Consider the following 19,840-nt stretch of genomic DNA (forward strand, 5'->3'; position numbering starts at 1 on the left):
GTTGCTGTAGATTACTCTTTAGTGGAAGTAATGGCAAGAAGAATCAAAGGGGTTGATTAGCCTTGTGAAGATCAGAGAGGGCACACTGAAGGGCAACGGGGGGGGGGGGAAGGGAAGGCAAATGGGTCTGATGTGAGAATGCACAGACCCAATGGGTTGCGTGACCTCTTTCTGTGCTGTAATAACTGGGAGAAAGATGGCGAAGAGGACAGGAGATGGAGCGGGAAAAAACTCCCAACCAGGAACAATGTGATCTCTCAAACCCTGTAAATTCCGGCAGGAATCCCAAGCAACTTGTCACCGTGATGTTTTAAGTCACCCACAATTAACACCAGGTTAAAGCGGCCAAAGAGATCCGTGTCGCCAGAGGAAGAACGAGGAGGAGGAGGAGGCGCGGAACGAACCACCTGCCATTCCTCAGCGGCCTGTGTTTGTGCTTTGAAACGCGTGGCTTGGAAATGTAGGTGAGGGGCCAAGGTTCACTCAGCAGGACGTTAGCAAGGTTAGGATTGAACGCGAGGTACATTAGAAGCAGACACCAAACTAGGACCTCTCGAACATTAGACATGGCACAAATTATTTGAACGCAGGGTCCACTAGTTTGCCCATTAATTAGATACGGTTAAACGATACAGCGCAAAAACACACACACACACACACACACATCAATGGTTTCAGCTTCCGACGTGACACGTACCAAGACAGAGAGTTAAGGGGACGGGAGTCAGATTTGAAAGAGTCGGTCGTGGCTCAGTGGGACGTTCATAGGTCCCAGCACCAGTTCAGGGGCTGCGGGAGTGGAGACTGCTGCTGTTTTACACGCCCATACCAAACGGAGATCTTCTTTCCCTCCTTCCCCGCACACTCCATCTTTTGCAACACGCATAAGATTTCAAGGAGATCTTTTGAGCAGAATTTACCTTCCATTAACACCAAAGAGCAGACTGTCCTGCAATTCTCCCACTGCTGTGAGTGGGAGCTTCCCGTGCGTGCCGGGGCGGGGGTGGGGGTACCTGCGCTCCATATTACAACCGCCACATTTTAAAAGTATTGCATTGGCTAGACAGCACTTTGGGACGCCGCGATTGAGAGAAGCGCTAGATCAATGCAAATTCTGTCTCTGGACAGGCGGTAAGGTGCATTGATCAGGTCATAATCTTTCCTCTTGTTATAATAACCAGTGAGCCCCTTATCTCGCCGCCACTGTTTAGCCGGAGCAGGTTGAGTGGGGTGGGGAGGAGCAGGTCCCTGTTTCCCGAGCCAGGGCCCTGTCCTGTTGCTGAATGTCCCTCCCTGGTGTGAGCGTTGAGGCACCAGCAGCCTCCAAAGATTCCGCCAGGGGAGTAGGAGAAGGAGGAAAACTGAGCGATACCTTGGTGCAGATGAACTTCGGTGCTGTCTGCTGGCAGCCCCGCCACGCTGAGACTCCAGCAGGTTGTTGTTGGCGACAGGGCACCGTGCACAGCTGGTGGTGTCAGGCAGTGCCTGCCACCAGCAGTGCCTGTCAATACAGCATTAACCCTCTCCGGGGAGACAGCCATTCAACGCACCTCTCCCTCGTCGCCTCAACCCTTTCCCAATGCATCACTCTGCCCTCTGTTCAAGGATGCACCTGTGTGTATGTTTGTGTGAACTCTCAGTTGATTCAACGCGGCCAGAGGGAGTGAGGGGAATGCAGAACTTTTATCTTACTCCCTGTCCAACTCGAAAACATCGTTTCACCGACACTCCCCGAGTCGGGGAGGAGAGCATCAGCAGTATCTGCGGCCCGCTGGTTTGCTGTTCAAGTGCCTGGGCAGAAAATGTCCACTCCAGCTGAGGAGTTACAGAACTGTCCACCTGTAATGCACCGTGATGGAGAAGCTGGGAAGGAGGGGAGAGGTGGGGTGATAGAAAGGTAGGACGGGGTGGGGGGAAATGGGGTAAGGGAGGTGGGGATGGGGTGGGGAGGGGTTTGGGGCAAGGGTGGGGAGGGTGAGGGGTTTGGGGGCAAGGGTGGGATGTGGAGGTTGAGGGGGTTTGGGGTTGGGAGGAGGGGTGGGGAGGGTGAGGGGTTTGGGGGCAAGGGTGGGGTGGGGAGGGTGAGAGGGTTGGGTGGAGGGTGGGGGGAGCTGTGGAGGGAGGGGAGGGGAGTGGGGAGGTTTCTGACTAAGGGGCATCAACCTGAAATGTTATCTGTTTCTTTTCCCACAGATGCAGCCTGACCTGCTGAGTATTTCCAGCATTTTCTATACGTAGTGGTTAGCATAACGCTATTACAGCGCCAGAGATCAGGGTTCAATTCCTGCCACTGTACGTTCCCCCGTGACTGCGTGGGTTTCCTCCCACATTCCAAAAACATACGGGTTAGTGTAATTGGGCGGCGTGGGTTCATTGGGCCTGAAGGGCCTATTACCGTGCTGTATGAATAAAGTTTAGATGCAGCCTAGCTTTCTGAGAATTTCCAGCATTTTCTGTTTTTATTTAGGATTTCCAGTACGTGCAGATTTTTTTATTTTCTCTTGCCATTACTCTTTTTCCTGCTACTACATGATTTTCTATCCACACTACTATTGTCCCTTTTATTTCATCGCCTTCAGTCTTATTGACAAGCCTACTACTGTATATGGCACCCTAGCAACTGCAACTGCCCTGTGTCACTGGCAAATGGGACTTGGTAATGATAAGATGCACAGCTTTGGACATTGCCAAGTTTACAGAGAGCACAAGGTGGGTGACCAGCCAGGAAAGCATTGGAGTAGAAGAGTTAACACCAAGGGGCAGGTTGCAATGACAAATGAGCTGACAGGTATAATTGTAACTCTCTATTTCGGGAATGTTTCTCCCTCCGCAACTCACCAACTTCCTCCTCCAAAACTGCAGTAGGTTAACAAGCCCACAAGATAGCTCCAGATAATACAAGTCAGGGGGTCCTTACTGATTTGTGCAGCCGGATGGCAAATGAGTGGCAGCCATTATCAAGGCTGGGGAAGGGGAGGGTGCAATGGACACTATCCTAAAATCAGCAAATGACCATACAACCTATGCAGTCCAATCAGGACACAAGAGACTGCAGATGCTGGAATCTGGAGCAACACACAAAACGCTGGAGGAACTCAGCGGGTCAGGCAGCATCTGTGGAGGGAAATTGACAGTCGATGTCTTTGGTCGAGACCATCTGGACTGATGAAGGGTGTTGGCTGATTCAATCCCTCTCGAACACAGAGTGTGACATTTCTACTGCAACAAACAATCTGCTGGAAGAACTCAGCAGGTCGAGCAGCATCTGTGGGAGGAAAGGAACTGTCGATGTTTCGGGTTGAAACCCTGCAATTCCTTTCCTTCCACAGATGCTGCTCAACCCGCCGAGTTCTTCCAGCAGATTGTTTGTTGCTCCGGATTCCGGCACCTGCAGTTTCTTGAGTCCTGACTCTTCTACTTGACTAGAGTAACTGCATTTCACAAGTACTTCAATTACTGTAGAAGATTTGAGGTAAGGTACTTTGGCAAGATACTGCTGAAATGAAAGTTCTTTCTTTGAAGCATACTGTTTTGACAATGCTGCAGGTCACCTGACCTACTATACCTTCTATTGGCTGGGTGTCAGGTTACAATTCTGAGAAGCACCTTGTTTTACTGTCTTAAATGGTGTTATATAGTGGTGCCTTGTTTAATGAGGGGGAAGCAGTCTTGTGGCTCATTAAGTACAAACCAAAGCAATGTGACATCAAGACTCATGACCCAGGTTGAAATGGGAATTTCTCAAGAGTTCCTTAGCCCACACAGAATGGGGCAAATCATCAGTAGCAAGTCTGTTGCTGATATTACTAAAGAATAGCTTCCCCCATCATATTCCGCCTTGGCACACTGAGGCCAGGCGTAGGTTGGAGGAACAACACCTCATATTCCGCCTTGGGACTCTCCAACCTGATGTCCTCAACATCGATTCCACTACCTTCCGGTAACTCCACCCCTTCGTTTCCTCCCCCCACCCCACTCCCCAACTCCCTTTGTCTTCCCTTATTCCTGTGGCTCCCTTCCCCCATCTCGATGACCTGCCCATCTCTTCTCCTCCCCTCCCCCACCCTTTATTCCATGGTCCACTGCCCTCTCCTTCTTCTTCAGCCCTTTGCCTCTTCTACCTATCACTTCTCAGCTTATTACATCTTCTCCCCCCCCACCCACCTACCTTCCCCCCCTCACCTGAACTCGCCTATCACCTGAACTCGCCTATCACCTTCCTGCGTGTGCTCCTCCCCCTCCCCCCCACCTTCCTATTTCTGACTTCTGCCCTCTTCCTTTCCAGTCCTGATCAAGGGTCTCGGCCCAAAATGTCGACTGTTTACTTCCCCCCATGGATACTGCCTGACCTGCTGAGTTCCTCCAGCACTTTTTGTGTATTGCTCCAGATTTCAGCATCTGCAGAATTTCTTGTGTCTCCCTGAGCTTCCCCCCAAAAGGATATCATGCACCACAGAAACAGGTTCTTTGGCCCACTGAGTCCACGTTGATCATCAACCACCCATCTACATTAATCCCGCACTAATCCCATTCCATTCCTCTCCCATTCCCATCAATTTGCCCTCAGATTCTACCACTCATCTGCACACTAGCTGGTAATTTACAGTGGCTGATTAACCTACCAACCCTCACATCTTTGGGATGTGTGCAGGAAACCCATGCGTTCACAGGGAGAACGTGCAAACTCCACACAGACAGCACCCAGGGTTAGGATTGAACCCGGATTGCTTTACTAGCTGCACTGCTTCTCCACCACCGAGTTGTGACAATCCCAGATTCAAATCCCTGGTTGAGGCCAGGTTGCCTGACCTTTAGTCAGACCTGAAATAGGCCGGGAAGCAGGGAGGTAATCATCCAGGGTTCTGACCCATGTACTGCAGTCAGTCCCTGGTGTCAGGGATTCAGATGAGGCAGACTAAGGAAGGCTTGTGATGCCCCAGTCAGCCAAATAGCCCAAGATTCTCGAGTTCACTCACAAAGTGCATAGACTTGGAGAAGGAACTACTGGGGTCCAACTACCAAGATACAGATCAGCCACAATATAATTCAGGCCATCTGCCCACCATTGCTACATTTTCCTCTATTCTGCCCCCAGGCAAAGCTCAAGTTGAGCCCAGGCAACAGCACTTGTACAAGGGGAAGAGAATTGGTTCAAGTTCAAGTTTATAGGCAAACATACCCAGGGTATAAATGCCATATAAAAAAATAGCTTTCTGCAGCAGCAGCACAGTACGTTACAGGATTTGAGATTTCACATGAAAACCTACTTCCCAATTTATTCCCCACTATCCTGTTTATTCCCACTAGAGGAAGTAGATTTTCTGTGTATTCTGTAATAAATTGCTATGATTTTAAATGCCTTCCAAACGCAAGGAAATAATGCCCATCACTTGTTTAAACTGTCAGTGGGCGAGATAAAATTGGAGTATATAAGGGCTGCAGTGTTTCAATCAGTATGAAATCTGAGCAGCGTAGCAGCTTTAAAGGACAGCATCCCTGGCTCACAATCAAACACTGCTTCTACAGTCTTTAATTACAGTATCAAGGAACTATCAGTGTAACATCAGACTACCTGTGCAGTAAGATTCCTAGGCATCAAGTGAATAGTACATACCAGCCTCAGGATAGGGACATATGGGCACCAGGGGAGGGGAGGGAAGGAGGAGGAGTGCACTCAGAGTGCCAGGGCTTGATGTAGTACAGGGAAGTGATGGATCAATGGGAGGGCGGGAAGACAATCGGGGAAGGAAGGATACACACAGGCTCCGAGCATGGAGGGAAAGAGTGCACACAGGAAGCAGAAGCAGGAGAAGTAGAATGGAGCTGCATGCACTGGGATTAAGGGAGGAAGGAAAAAGAGGAGGAGACTATTCAGGACCCCAGCTTTTTCCATCATGCAATTAGCGGACGTGTACCTCCACTTTGTACCTTGATACCCCTACCTAACAACAATCAACCCAGATTATTTTATGATTCTTTTTTACATAGATTATTTTCTCTCTTCCTCTTTTACATAGGTTTTATTATACATATTTTCCAGCTTTTAAACACAGATTATTTTCTTTCCTTTTTTAATTACACTGATTACTTTCTCAGTTTTGTTTAATGAAGATTATATTCTTTCCTTCTGAACTTCTTCATGGTCACACGGCTTTGATGGAGAGGGTGTTTCAGATTTGTACTATTCAACTGTAAGGATTGTATTTACAGAATTCATTCCTAAACAGTCCAAGTTTTAAGAAAATGCCTCTCTTGCTCTGCACTCTACTTAGTGGAAACAGATTCTCTCTCTCTCTGAATCCCTTTAAACAGCCTGATTAGATCACTCATGACATGAATGAGGGGGGATCTGATTGAAACCTACCAGGTACAGAAAGGCTTGGATAGAGTGGACATGGAGAGCATGTTTCCATAAGTAGGAGAGTCTAGGATCTGAGGGCACAGCTTCGGAATAAAGGGACATCCCTTTAAAACTGAGATGAGGAGGAATTTCTTCTGCCAGCGGGTGGTGAATCTGTGGAATTCATTCCCACAGAGGGCTGTGGAGGCCAAGTCATTGTGTGTATTTAAGGCAGAGATTGATAGGTTCTTGATTGGTAAGGGGGGGGGCGGGGTGTTAAGGGTTACGGGAGAAAGCGGGAGAATGGGGTTGAAAGAAAAGTCAGCCGTGATCGAATGGTGGAGCAGACTCGATGGGCTGAATAGCCTAATTCTGCTCCTACTGTATGTCTTATGGAGTAGACAATACGATACTTCAAGCCTGCTCCATCATTCATCGATCATGGCTTAGACTCTACCTCAGCAACATTTTTCTGCACTATCCCCATATCCTGCGATTTCCTCTGTGTTCAGAGATCTATCAATTTTTATTGTGAATGAGCACAATGACTGATCTTCCACAGCACTCCGGGGTACAGAATTCCAAAGTTTCACCACCCGCTGAGTGAAGAAATTTCCCCTCATCTCAGTCCGAAACAGCCTACGTCTTATTCTGAAACTGTGCTTCTGAACCTAGACTCCTCAGCCAGGGGAAACATCTTCCTTACATCCAGTCTGTCAACCCCTTTAAGAATTTTGTAAGTTTCAATGAGATCTCACCTCATTCTTCTAAAATCTAAAGGAATACCGTCTACAAGGAATTGCAGAGAGCTGTGAACACAGCCCAGTCCATCACACAAAACATCCTCCTCTCCATTGACTCCATCTACACTTCCCACTGCCTCGGGAAAGCAGCCAACATAATCAAGGACTCCTCTCACCCTGATCATTCTCTCTTCTTCCCTCTCCTGTCAGGCAGAAGATACAAAAGCCTGAGAGAGTGAGCACCAGACTCAAGGACAGCTTCTATCCCACTGTTAGACTCTTGAACAGACCTCTCATACACTAAAAGATGAGCTTTTGAACTCTTGTTTTACCAATCTACCTTGTCGTGGCTCTCACATTTTATTTGTCTACCTGCAGTGCATTTTCTCTGTAACTGTAACAATATATTTCTACATTCTGTTTTCTTTTTACTACCTTGAAGTAATTATGTATAGTACGATTTGTCTGGATTGCATACAAAATAAAAGCTTTTCACTGTATCTCAGTACATGTGACTAAAATAAACCAACCATAGACCATTTACTTAATCTCTCCTTGTATGACAAACCTGACAACTCGGCAACCAGGACAGTGAATCTTCGCTGCACTGCCTCCATTGGCAAGCACATCCTTTCTTGGGTAAGGAGACCAGGACTGTACAGAACAGTCCAGATGTCGTTTTACGAAGGCCCTGCACAATTGCATTAAGACTTCCTTATTCCTGTATTCAAATCCTCTCATAAGAAAGGTTAACATAATATTTGCCCTCCTCAGTGTTTGCTGCATCTGACTGCTGGCCTTCAGTGACTTGTGTACAAGTCCACCCAGGTTCCTTTGAATGTCAACACTCCGCAATCTCCCACCATTTAATATGCTTTTCTCTTCGGTGTACGCAAGTGGATGACCTCATATTTTCCCACCTCATATTTCCATCTGCCATGTTTTCACCCACACACCGAGCTTGTCCATACCCCCTGGAAGCACCTTCACATCCTCCTTTGTCCTCACAGTCCCACCTAGATTTGTATCGTCAGCAAACTTAGAAAGATGGCATTTGGTCCTCCTTGCCAAATTGTTGATATGTGTCATGGACAGCTCGGGCCCAAGCACCGATCCCTACAGTACCCCACGAGTCACAGCCTGCCAACCTGAGAATGATCCATTTCATCCCACTCTTTGCTAGCTGTCCAGTAACCAGTTCTGTCAGTATATGAACCCCCAATTCCATGTGCTCTAATCTTTTTGCCCAACCTCCTGTCTGGGACCTTATAAAATGTCTTTTGAAAATACACCATGTCCATTGGTTTCCCCACCATCTTCTCCTCATCACATCCTCAAAAGAACTCCAGCAGATTAGGCAAACATAATCTTCATTTCATAAATCCATGTAGAGTCTGCTCAATAGTTTTTTTTCTTCTCAAGGTGTTCTGTATTACATGTTTCATTATGGATCCCAGCATCTTCCCTACCACTCCTCCATCTACTCCCCTCAAGCAATAGAAGACAGGTTGTTGTAACCAATCTTCATAACTTATTCTGCCACAATATTGTGCACTCAATTCTAGAATCCCTTGCAATTGCCCTCCCTCTTTTCCTGAAGGCGCTGACTTAATTCGTTCATCGGCACAGACACAATTGAACATGGCACATCTCAAGAGGGGTTGGGTAAGGATAACCGATGCCTTTGGTCCAACATTCCTTGTGGAAGTACACAGCTGGGTTGGCGTAAGAGAATTGTGGTCCCCATAAAGTCCCTCCTCAGTAAGCCTTTATGAAATCAGGTTGTGTTTCAGGGTGAGGGAAGATATCCATCCACTTCTAGTGCCCCACACCCTCGACAAAATATTTTACATCCTGTTACATCACAACTTCTTTAACTAACAGCTCACCTCCCGACCCACCAAAGGGTTACCGGTTCCCAAAACACTCTGAAAACGCGGGGATGGTTGGGGTTAGGTGGAAATGAATGACCCTGCAGACTGATGGGGAAAAAGTGCGATTGTTCTCGTTGAAAGAAAGAAAAATAACAGGAGGTTTAACAAAAGGAGTTTAAAATTACAAGGGGTATTGATACAGCAAATAGGGAGGAAATATCCCGATTGTAGATTGGTCGGTAACCAGAGCATACAGGGTTAAGGAATTTGGCAAGAAAGGATATGAGGTTTTTTTTGAAAACAACAGCTGTTTGCTGTGGAATGCACTGCTTGAGAGGATGGAGGAAGAACATTTGATAGTAACCAACTTTCAAAAGGAAATTGTGTATATATATATATATATATATATATATATATATATATATATACACACACACTCATGATACAGAAAATGCAATATGACCAAATAATCTACATTTAACTCTGTTGTCTGAGCTCTACATATCAGAGGGGCACTGGAGAGAATCCTTTGAAATATTGCAACAAGATTACTACATCCACCCGAATAGGCAAAGGGGCTTTAGTTTAACGTCTTGTTCAAAAAGGTGGAAATCCAACAGCGTAGCTGTGGATTGCACTGGAATGTCAGCTCGGAATATGAGCTCAAGACTTGAGCCCACGTCTCCCTGACTCGACAGCAAGATTGGTACCAGTGAGCCATAGTAGGCTGCAAGATATAGGTTGGCACACTCCCTCTTCATCAGGTCCAGAGAAGCCAGAATGGTACCACCCTCAAGATACTGGTTGGGGAGCATGACTACAAGTGATAGGCCTGTTGGTTGAGTCTCTTGGTGCCTGGGTTTCATTCAAGACCCTGGAAATAATGTTGACTCAAATGTCCAAGTGGGAAAAGGGAATGAGGCAGTGGTCAGCCCTTAAAGAGCAGTTGTTGCAATATTTGAACGGAAATACCTTGTGTGTTTCAGACTTGCCTTATTGTTCCTGGTGTGTAATCAGAAACCCAGGGATAAAACTCAGGAAAAGCATCATTAGCAGGGAACGTTGCCTATAAACTCCCGTGTAATCCAATCCCAATTCAGCTTCAATGGCAGTAAACAAATGCTTCTACATTTTTCCTTTATACCTGACACCAGCTGTGGCTAACTGATCCATTCTACAATATGCACCTCCTAAATGACATTGTCATTGGTTCCAAGACAGGCTTGCAATTCTCGTGAAAAGTTATAAGATGTTTATTTATTAGTCACATGTACATCGAAACACACAGGGAATTGCGTCTTTTTGCATTACTGAGAATGTACTGGGGGCAGCCCGCAAGTGTCGCCACTCTTCTGGCGCCAACATAGCATGCCCACAACTTCTAACCTGTATGTCTTTGGAATGTGGGAGGAAACCGGAGCACCCGAAGGAAACCCACATAGTCACGGGAAGAAAGTACAAACTCCTTACAGACAGCGGCAGGAATTGAACCCGGGTTGCTGGTGCTGTAATAGCGTTAAACTAACTGCTACATTACCGTGCTGCCCATGGCATCCCAGGCCATTCCAAAACACACTGCAACCAACAAAATACCTCTCACAGGTTATAAACACAGCAGGCAATTTATAGTGAACAAGGTCCCACATAAAGGAACAAAATAACAAGCAGGCTGAGGGATAATTATCAGCCGTGACACTTGAAAGAATTCCCCTGCTTTACTTCAAATAGTCTCCTGGGATCTTTTACATCTAGCCAGATTTGCAGTTTAACAACTCAGATGACACTCTTGACACTGCAGCACTCCTTCAACACAGCACTTAACTGCCGGCCTGGATTTCTGGAGTGGGTCTTCAAGCCGTGATCTTCTACCACCCTACTGCCACAGCCCTCCAAACCTGCCATTTCCTCACCTGGAGCAGCTCGCCTCACAGCTTGCTTCCGATAGAACCGGGCGTTGCATGGGCAAAAGCCAGAGTGCGAAGGTCGAAGATGTCGGACCATCCAATCAGCGGCAGCTGCAGAATATGAAGAGGTGCATCTTGAGTTGTCCTGATGCTCCATTGGGTTATCTCGGTTTGCCCCTGTCGTTTCTGGGCCTTGTGTTTGGAATGACTCACGAGCAGACCCTCTAACCATACAGGACGTTGCCAATCAGGCCCTCTCCACACCAAATCCCAGTCAACCCCCACTAAATGTAGAGACAAGAGACAATAACCCACATGGGTCAGCTTCCTCACGGGGAGAAGCACATTCCTTTATGATACATTTAATTGGAAATTTATTTTTAATTTGCTTCATGTGCTTACACTCTCAAGTCTAAGACAGAAAGTCACGGATTCCAATCCTATTCCAGAGCTGAAAATCTGGGCAGATGATCCCTGAGCTGCCCCGAGGAGCAGTATTCTGAGCAAGCTCTCTACTGTTAGAAGGGAAAACGTTAAGGCGAGATGGTGAACTGAGGTCCCATCTGTTCGCTCAGAAGGTGCAAATCATTTTGTGGTTCTGGTCAAAGGACCGTCCAGTTCTCACCCTTAACCTGAATGAGATTTACCATTCAACCAAGATCACCGAAGCCAATAATTTGGTCATTAGATAATATTGCTGTTTGTGAGGAGGTTACACTGTACAAGGTGACAGACACGTTTCCCCTAACAAAGCATGATGTTAGGGGAAATGCGGATGTTACCTTTTACACCCCCCTCCTCTCGACCTCAGTGACAACCCACTCACAGAGTACCGCGAGGCCGTGTTGTGCTGAGGTTGGGCAGCTGAAGATTTGAGAGAGGTTGTGTGGGGGAAGGGGATTTCAGTGCTAGGTCACAGGGTTCATGTGGCATGGCTACTGGGACAGGGGCTGGAGGAAGGTGATGTTAGCGTAACGCTATTACTGCGCCAGCGACCCGGGTTCAATTCCAGCCGCTGTCTGTAAGGAGTTTGTACGTTCTCCCCGTGTCTGTGTAGGTTTCCTCGGGGTGCTCTGGTTTCCTCCCACGTTCCAAAGACATACGGGTTAGGAAGGTGTGGGCATACTATGTTGGCGCCGGAAGCGTGGCGACACTTGCGGGCTGCCACTGTGTGTTTCGGTGTGCACATGACTAATAAAGAAATCTTATCTTAAACCAGGGAGCAGTCCTGAAGGTGGCAACTGGCAGCAGCCAGGGGCAGCCTCGCTCCAGGAGCTGAGACCTGGGAGAGGATCAGCCCTAATCAGACTGAATGGTGAGGCAGGCCTGAGGGGACAAGTGGCCTATTCCTGCTGCTACTTTCTTGTGGTTCAGTGTGAGCAGCCAGCAGCTGGAGAGCTGGGATGGGGAAGAAGGGGGTGGTGGAAGAAAGGCGCAGAATCAAGAGCAAAAGAAGAGGAAAAGGGCTAAAAGGGAAGAAATTGTATGTGTGGGGGTGGTTGGAGGGGGGGAGACAATGGGAGTCAATTAGAGGAAAAGAGACAGAGGGGAGATGATGTAGGTGTAGGGAAGGTATCGTGGCCAAGAGGAAGGGGATGAGCAATATCACGTTTACGGCCTTGCGTGTGTATGGTCAGGATCTAAACATTCGAATGTGAGTGTGCTAAGGCAGCGCAGTAGAGTCTAGTCTCCCAGATAGTCATAGCGTTCTGGAGCACAGAAACAGGAATCTTTGGTCCATGCTGGCCAAATTATTCTACCTGAGCTAGTCCCACTAGCCTGCGTTTGGTCCATATCACTCTAATCCTTTCCTATCCATGTGCCTGTCTAAATATCTTCTGAACATTACAATTGTCCCCACCTCCACAGCTTCCTCTGACAGCTTGTTCCATATGGAGACGCAAGAGACTGCAGATGCTGGAAGCTGGGGCAAAGAAAACAAGATGCTGGAGGAACTCCGCAGGTCAGGCAGCATCTGTGGAGGGAAATGAACAGTTGACGTTCCAGGTCAAGACCCTTATATTAGATATCTCCACTCTATCTTTCGGTACAGATGAAGGGTCTCAACCCAAAACAGCAACAGTCCATTTCCCTCCACAGATGCTGCCTGACCCACTGAGTTCCTCCAGCACTTTGTTTCTTTTTGTTCCTTTTTTAAAAACTAGTTCCATATACCCACCACCCTCTGTGCGAAAAAGTTGCCTCTCAGGTTACTTTTAAATCTTTCCCTATCACCTTAAGCCTCTGCTCTCCAGTTTTAGACTCCCCAGCTCTGGGAAAAAGACTATGGCCATTCAACTTATTTATGTCTCTCATGATTTGATAAGATGAGATCTCTTTATTAATCACACGTACATCGAAACACACAGCGAAATGCATCTTTTGCGTAGAGTGTTCTGGGGGGCAGCCCGCAAGTGTCGCCACGCTTCCGGCGCCAACGTAGCATGCCCACAACTTCCTAACCCGTACGCCTTTGGAATGTGGGAGGAAACTGGAGCACCCGGAGGAAACCCACGCAGACACGGGGAGAACGTACAAACTCCTTACAGACAGTGGCCAGAATTGAACCCAGGTCGCTGGCGCTGTATAGCGTTACACTAACCGCTACACTACCGTCCCTGTCCACGATAAGACCACCTCTTGGCCACCTACACACCAAGAGAAAGAAGTCCCAGCCTATCCAGCTTCTTCTTATAACTCAAACCTTGGTAACATCCTCATGAATCTTTTCTGCACCCTTTCCCTTAATGACATCCTTCCTATAGCTGGGTGACCAAAACTGCATACAATCCTCCAATAACATTGGAACTCCTTACCATTGGATCAAGACCTCGCTCTGTCAAGACCATGTGGTAGCTGCATGCAGTTTTAAAAGAATTCACATGCAGGAAGAACCTTTTTCTCCTCAGGAGTGGGACCAAATCATCCTCAATCCTGACGGAGTGCCTATGAAGGACCAAAGCATTTCCTTTGCTGCAAAGTGTATTTGTATCCCAAAGTCTTGCAGGCCACGGTCTTAATGACAACCTCTTTATTCTTTAAATGCAGATTATGCTGTAACATTTGGAACGTAATCCCTTTCACTTGTAACGAGAGAGATGATCTTACAATCGTTGAACCGATACCCTCACTCGGCACTTTGCTTTTCAGTCTGCATTGCCAAATGTCATAATAATGTGCTTTTGGTTTCCTGGGAGACCAAGGAAATGTCATCAGATCTTCATGAATCATAAGTCAGCCCTCATCTGGAACATTGGGCAGAGCTGTCTGCCCCAGACTCTGGGAAGTATGTCAGAATCTAGGAGAGGGTGCATAGGAGTTCATGGGAATAGTGGCAGGAACAGGGGGTTCAGTGCACATCAGAGAGAATTCTGTCTGGTTGCATCACGGCCTGGTATAGAAACTCCAATGCACAGGAGCGCAAGAGGCTACAGGGAGTGGTGGACTCAGCCGGTTCCATCACAGTGGTGCAGCAGGTAGTGCTATTGCCTCACAGCTCCTGCGGCCATGGCTCCCTCCCATCTGTGTGGAGTTTGCACATTCTCCCTGTGACTAGGTAGGTTTCCTCCCGGTGCTCTGGTTTCCTCCCACATCCCAAAGGAGGTGCTGGTTGGTAGATTAATCAACCACTGTAAGTTGCCCCTAAGGTGGCTGGCAGAAAATTCAGGGGGAGTTGATGGGCATGTGAAATAAGTCAGGGAGTGGGATTGTCCAGTGAGCTGGCAAAGACTCGATGGGCCAATTGGCCTCCTCAAATGTCTTAAATCCTTATCTCCTGTTTCCTTAAGATAACTGACACAAGATCCAGAGAGAAGATAGGGATTTTCTTTTTTCAAGTGTGGCAAGTTATTACTGTCTGGAATGCACAGTTTGAAAAAGCAGCAGAACCATATTCAAAGTGAATCACTACTTGGAGAGGAATCACAGCATTGCAGGGAAAGGGCGCAGGGGAGCACAAGTAAATGCAGAGGCCGAACAAGACTTCTTCCCTGATGAAAGCTTCCATCATTCACTCAACCTCTTGGACAAATTAAAACAGATTGAGGAGAGCCAGTCAGCTGCAGCCGGTGTCAAGGGTCATAGGGGAAGGCCATTTGGACCAGCGTGAATATGATTACTCTTAAATTTCTCGAATTGGTCCCACGACTTGGGATGGTGTTGCCATGTGCAAGCTGCCTTACTGTTCAAGGTAGAGGAGGCCATGAAATTGGGGAGATGCTGTGGCGGACTTGGGGAAATCGCTGCAGAGCATCTAGTAGCTGGCACACATTGCAGGATCTCTGCTCTTGGACAGGATCAGTTCTGTGAGGTCACTGCGGCTGCTGGTCGACTTTGCATCCACCCCATTATCACCAGCCCACTCTGTTCCCTGGCTGATATTGTCTATTATCAAATCATATACAACTCTGCTTCCTTATTTTACTTTTAGCCAACGAAAGAGGCCTCTGTCCTGCTCACACTCACTCCTGCCCTTGCTGCTATGCAAATTTTCTAAATTAGTGCTTCAAACAGCATAGCTGCTGCTCATCGAGATGTAACAGAGTGGGGCCCATTCCGTCAGCCTTAATTTGAGTGCACTGGTTTAGCAGATGATTAACCTGAGCAGGAGCCCACTTGGCTGCACTCCATTGAAAAATGGATCCAAAAGAAACAAGAGCTGGAAACTTCCATTCAGTAAATAGCAGATATGAGCCTTGAGCATTAAAGCATATCTCCCTCACTGGCCTGTGATGAGAGGCGGGGTTGCTTTGTTGCTGCACCTTGTGGCCTATCACATGCTCCACTCACTCCTGCCACCACCCAATCAGCATTGGGTCTGTCGCAGGTTGGCACAGGTTAGCTACAGATTAACTTGTCCTCAAACATTCAGTACAGAAGGACAGATACAGAGAAAAGATCCCCCTACAACAGCCCAACAAAATCCTTCCCAAGTAAAGGTATGCAAAATCTCCCCCTCAACACCGCCCCAATAGTCAAAGTCACGTAAACAAATGTAGTCAGTCCAGATGAAGGGTCTCGACCTGAAATGTTGACTGTCCATTTTCCTCCATGGATGCTGCCCGACCTGCTGAGTTCCTCCAGCGTTTTGTGTATTGCTCCAGATTCCAGCATCTGCAGTCTCTTGTGTCTCCAAATATATAAAGGTTATGGTCAAGGAGGCTCTGTATCCAATTTGACAACGGCCATTAACAGTCAGGCGAACAGAGTGGGGTGAGTGCATCTATGCCACTATTTTTGGAAAGAGTAAGGTTGTGGGCAGTCACCCCTTAAACATTAAGTGGATCTCTCCAAAAGCTAAGGAACTTGTTCTTACACACACCACTGCTCCAAGTAACAGGGTGCTTAAAGTGTAAAGACTGGAAATACTCCTTGATATCCTAGCCAACGTTTACCTGGCAGCATTAATTTGGATTTATCTAGCACCTTGACATTGTAAAGCTTCCCCAGTGAGTTTCCCAACTTAAAACAGTGACCACACTTCGAAGGTATGTAATTGGGTATAAAATGCTTTGAGATGTCCCGAAGCCATTAAAATACACAGCAGAAATACAAGCTCCTTCTGTTATTCTTTAGGAAAAAAAGAAGTTGGCAGACTCTTTTTTTTCCCCCCGGTATTGCTGCAGCAAGTCTGAGCTGCCACAAACCCTGGGCTGCATGCCCGCCAAGTTAAGCATCTATTAGTGTATCTGAACAGGATGTGTCCGAGACGCAGTGTACCCTGGGGACAGCCCAGTGCCTTCATGGCAAGCTAGGTAAAGAGACTCCACCCTCTATATCCTCAACCTTTCCATCTTAATTCTGCCACGTGCCCCACCATATCCAAGCTGAGATTAATGTTGCTTTATTATGCCATATGGAAACCCATTTCGATTCAACCGTCTTTCCCACAAGGTCGAGGTCAACTCTGTCGCATGAGCCCTGGACCATGGAACTCTGTCCCTTTCCCAGATTTCTAAATTAAAGCAAGTGCTTAACAAAGTCTGGAAGGGGTGCAGAGAATCTTCAACCATGCAAAGCAACATTTTTCCCGTTTTTGCCCAATTGCCTCACCCGTCAATCCCCATTAATCAGCATCAATCCCCATTGGCACACGAGGAGATGTGGGAGTGAGCGTAGCCCCTTCCCATGGTGTCCTGGAAGCAAACAAATGAGTCCCAAAGTTGGTACCCGACACAGTGTGTTTGCAGCTAGTTCCACTCATTTGTCACCCTCCATAATCTCGAGATGATCTGGTGCCCACCTGCTAAATCGCACCATGTCTCATTAACACACGGCCACTTTTTAGATTCTATCATTGTCCAAGCAAGGGACCACAAGCAGCAGGACAACCACCATTGTCTGAAGATAAGACGTAGACGTAGAGAAACATAGAGAGAGTAATTACAAAATCCAAATGTTCCACGATGGAACCCAAGCGACACTTCAGCGTTTACTCGGTAGTGACTTCCTCACCCCGAAAAGCATCCGAATCGTGGTCGTCCACACAAATACCTGTTTCCTTCTACGGTGATGGTTGGACTGACCACCGCTTAACCCCCTCCATTATCTCCATCAGCCAGGCCCCAAAACAACGGCGGCAGCAGAGACACTGCCGAAAGAAAATCAATGTTGAAGGTCTCAAGGACCTCACAAAAGGTAGCTGCCCTTACACAGCACCTCACTGACAACCTGATGATTCCCCCAGCAATGGGAGTCACCCTGCTCACACTATGTGGACTGCCCCAAAAATCCGTCATAATTAACACATTGGAAGAGACTCTACTGGGAAATACTGTGAGATCCAGGAGATAATTAAACGCAAATTCAAATCATTTTTCCACAGGGATATGTTGGCGCCGGAAGTGTGGTGACACTTGCGGGCTGCCCCCAGAACACTTTACTCAAAAAAAGATGTATTTCACTGTGTGTTTCGATGTACATGTCACTAATAAAGATAACTTCTCTTATAAACACATGGGCAGCAATGTCAGCACCACCTTGTCCCATTGGGTTAAAATCAACCAAGTTATGCAGTGGGAACCAGAGCAAAGCAGTGCTGAATTTCACCCATCATCCTTAACAGGCAGCAGTGGCCCTGACTCAGTGTAAGCATGTTGGGTCCTGATGCATCAGGACCAAGGGGCACGGGTCAGGAGGAGGCAGCAATTTTCCATTAGGCCCAACAAAGCAAGGGAAAGAGTTAGGGCCTGAGGAGTTCTGAAGTGGTCATTTTTTCCAGTTAGGAACTCACACAGCAGAAACCATGTGGCCACTGGATTACCAGATGAGCTGCACAACCAGAGCCTTAATTTACCTGTCAACTGCACAAAATGGCAGCTGGATTTACTAACTATCGTCTTTGCAATTCTTTGCCTGACCCTGACCACAGAAGGATCAATGCAATTCAGCGTTTGATGTTGAAGGAAGCAGAGGCTCTTGCTTCTGAGAGTGGGGGGTGGGGGGGGGGGGTTGGAGGGCAGCAGTGGCTAATCCCCTGGTGAGGTGGAATGGTGAACAATTAACTTCCTGGCAATCAGCAGCCTTACAAACTGTGCTCCCCGGACCCTCTGAACAGCTGCAGGCAGTTCACCACACACCGAACATTCCCCTCCCCTAATCCATCCAGACTTGGAATGTTAACAACACCTCAGCGGGGATTAAGCTCCAAATCCAAATGCTGTTGGCAGGGGCTGGCTGGAGAGTTCTCAGGTTGCTGGGTGGAAACGCCTGATAGAAAGAAAGTGCTTCCATTTACGCACCTCCACCACAAGTCTTAGGATGTGTGAGCTCTTCACACCCAAGGCACATTCTAACACTTATGAAATGCGGTCATGGACGTATCACAAGAAACAGGAGTAGGCCACTCAGCCCCTCTAGTCTGCCTTGCCATCCAATATAAGATAAGATAATAAGATAGGATGAGATTTCTTTATTAGTCACGTGTACATTGAAACACACAGTGAAATGCATCTTTTGCGTAGAGTGTTCTGGGGGCAGCCTGCAAGTGTCGCCACACTTCCGGCGCCAACATAGCATGCCCACACCTTCCTAACCCATACGTCTTTGGAAGGTGGGAGGAAACCGGAGCACCCAGAGGAAACCCACACAGACACGGGGAGAACATACAAACTCCTTACAGACAACGACCAGAATTGAACCCGGGTCGCTGGCGCTGTAATAGCGTTACGCTAACCACTGCACTACCGTGCCTGCCTTATGAACCTTGTTGCTCTATACTGGCCTCACCTCCTCTTCCATAGCCCTCAATTCCATGATCTTTCAAATATTTATCTATCCCCACCTTAAATATATCTAATGTTCCTACCTCCACCATTCTCGGGGGCAGGGAACTCCACAGATTTGCAGGCCTCCAAGAGTGGTAGAATCTTTGGGGAGTTAAAGGGAATGTCAATAGAATTTAAACAAAAATGTGGGGTTTATGTAGGATTAGTATAGGTGGGTAGTTGATGGTTGGCATGGACTCAGTGGGCCGAATGGCCCGTTTCCACACTGCGTCTCCCTATGACTCATTCTGGAAGAGATAGGACGCAGGAACCACAGAGTGGACTGCCTCCTCAGGAGGGAGAAGGAAAGGAAAACCTGTGAACAGCAGAGCGGGAGCCAACAGCCTCACCTCGCTGTGATTTACTCGGCCTGGGGTTACGTGGTGTGCTAAGGCCAGCCCTGACCCGTGTCCCCCTGGAGGAAACAGATGGGAAGGTGCTCCCACAGGCTGGGTAAACAAATCTAACCGCAAGAGCCCAGGAAGTTTTGTGTTCAAAGGAAAACCAAACCCAGCCACTTCTGCCCACTGAATGGGTGACCGAGCAAAGGTCAGGCAGTCGAAAAGGGTCAAGCCTGTTTGTTTAGAGATAGGCCCATTCCTTTAAATACATGGCCTGGATCTAACTAAGGCTTCACAGAGGATAAAGTGTAGTCAAGCTCTCTGCCACTGTTTGCTGAGATAGCAATCTAGTGGCTTTCACGTTGCCCCAAATA

At 47.5% G+C, this 19,840-nt stretch overlaps 1 protein-coding gene across 1 annotated transcript in view; it reads right to left on the reverse strand.

The window, feature by feature from the left end:
• The window catches only part of LOC127584657 (pleckstrin homology domain-containing family G member 3-like), a 171,502-nt gene that overhangs the window by 99,230 nt on the left and 52,432 nt on the right, over positions 1-19,840 (reverse strand). The window contains exon 3 of the mRNA XM_052041548.1: positions 10,868-10,972. Coding sequence (XP_051897508.1) covers positions 10,868-10,972 — 105 coding nt within the window. The remainder of the gene's footprint in view (positions 1-10,867; positions 10,973-19,840) is intronic.

Source organism: Pristis pectinata, chromosome 1 (genome assembly GCF_009764475.1).
Source record: "Pristis pectinata isolate sPriPec2 chromosome 1, sPriPec2.1.pri, whole genome shotgun sequence".
NCBI classification, from domain to species: domain Eukaryota; kingdom Metazoa; phylum Chordata; class Chondrichthyes; order Rhinopristiformes; family Pristidae; genus Pristis; species Pristis pectinata.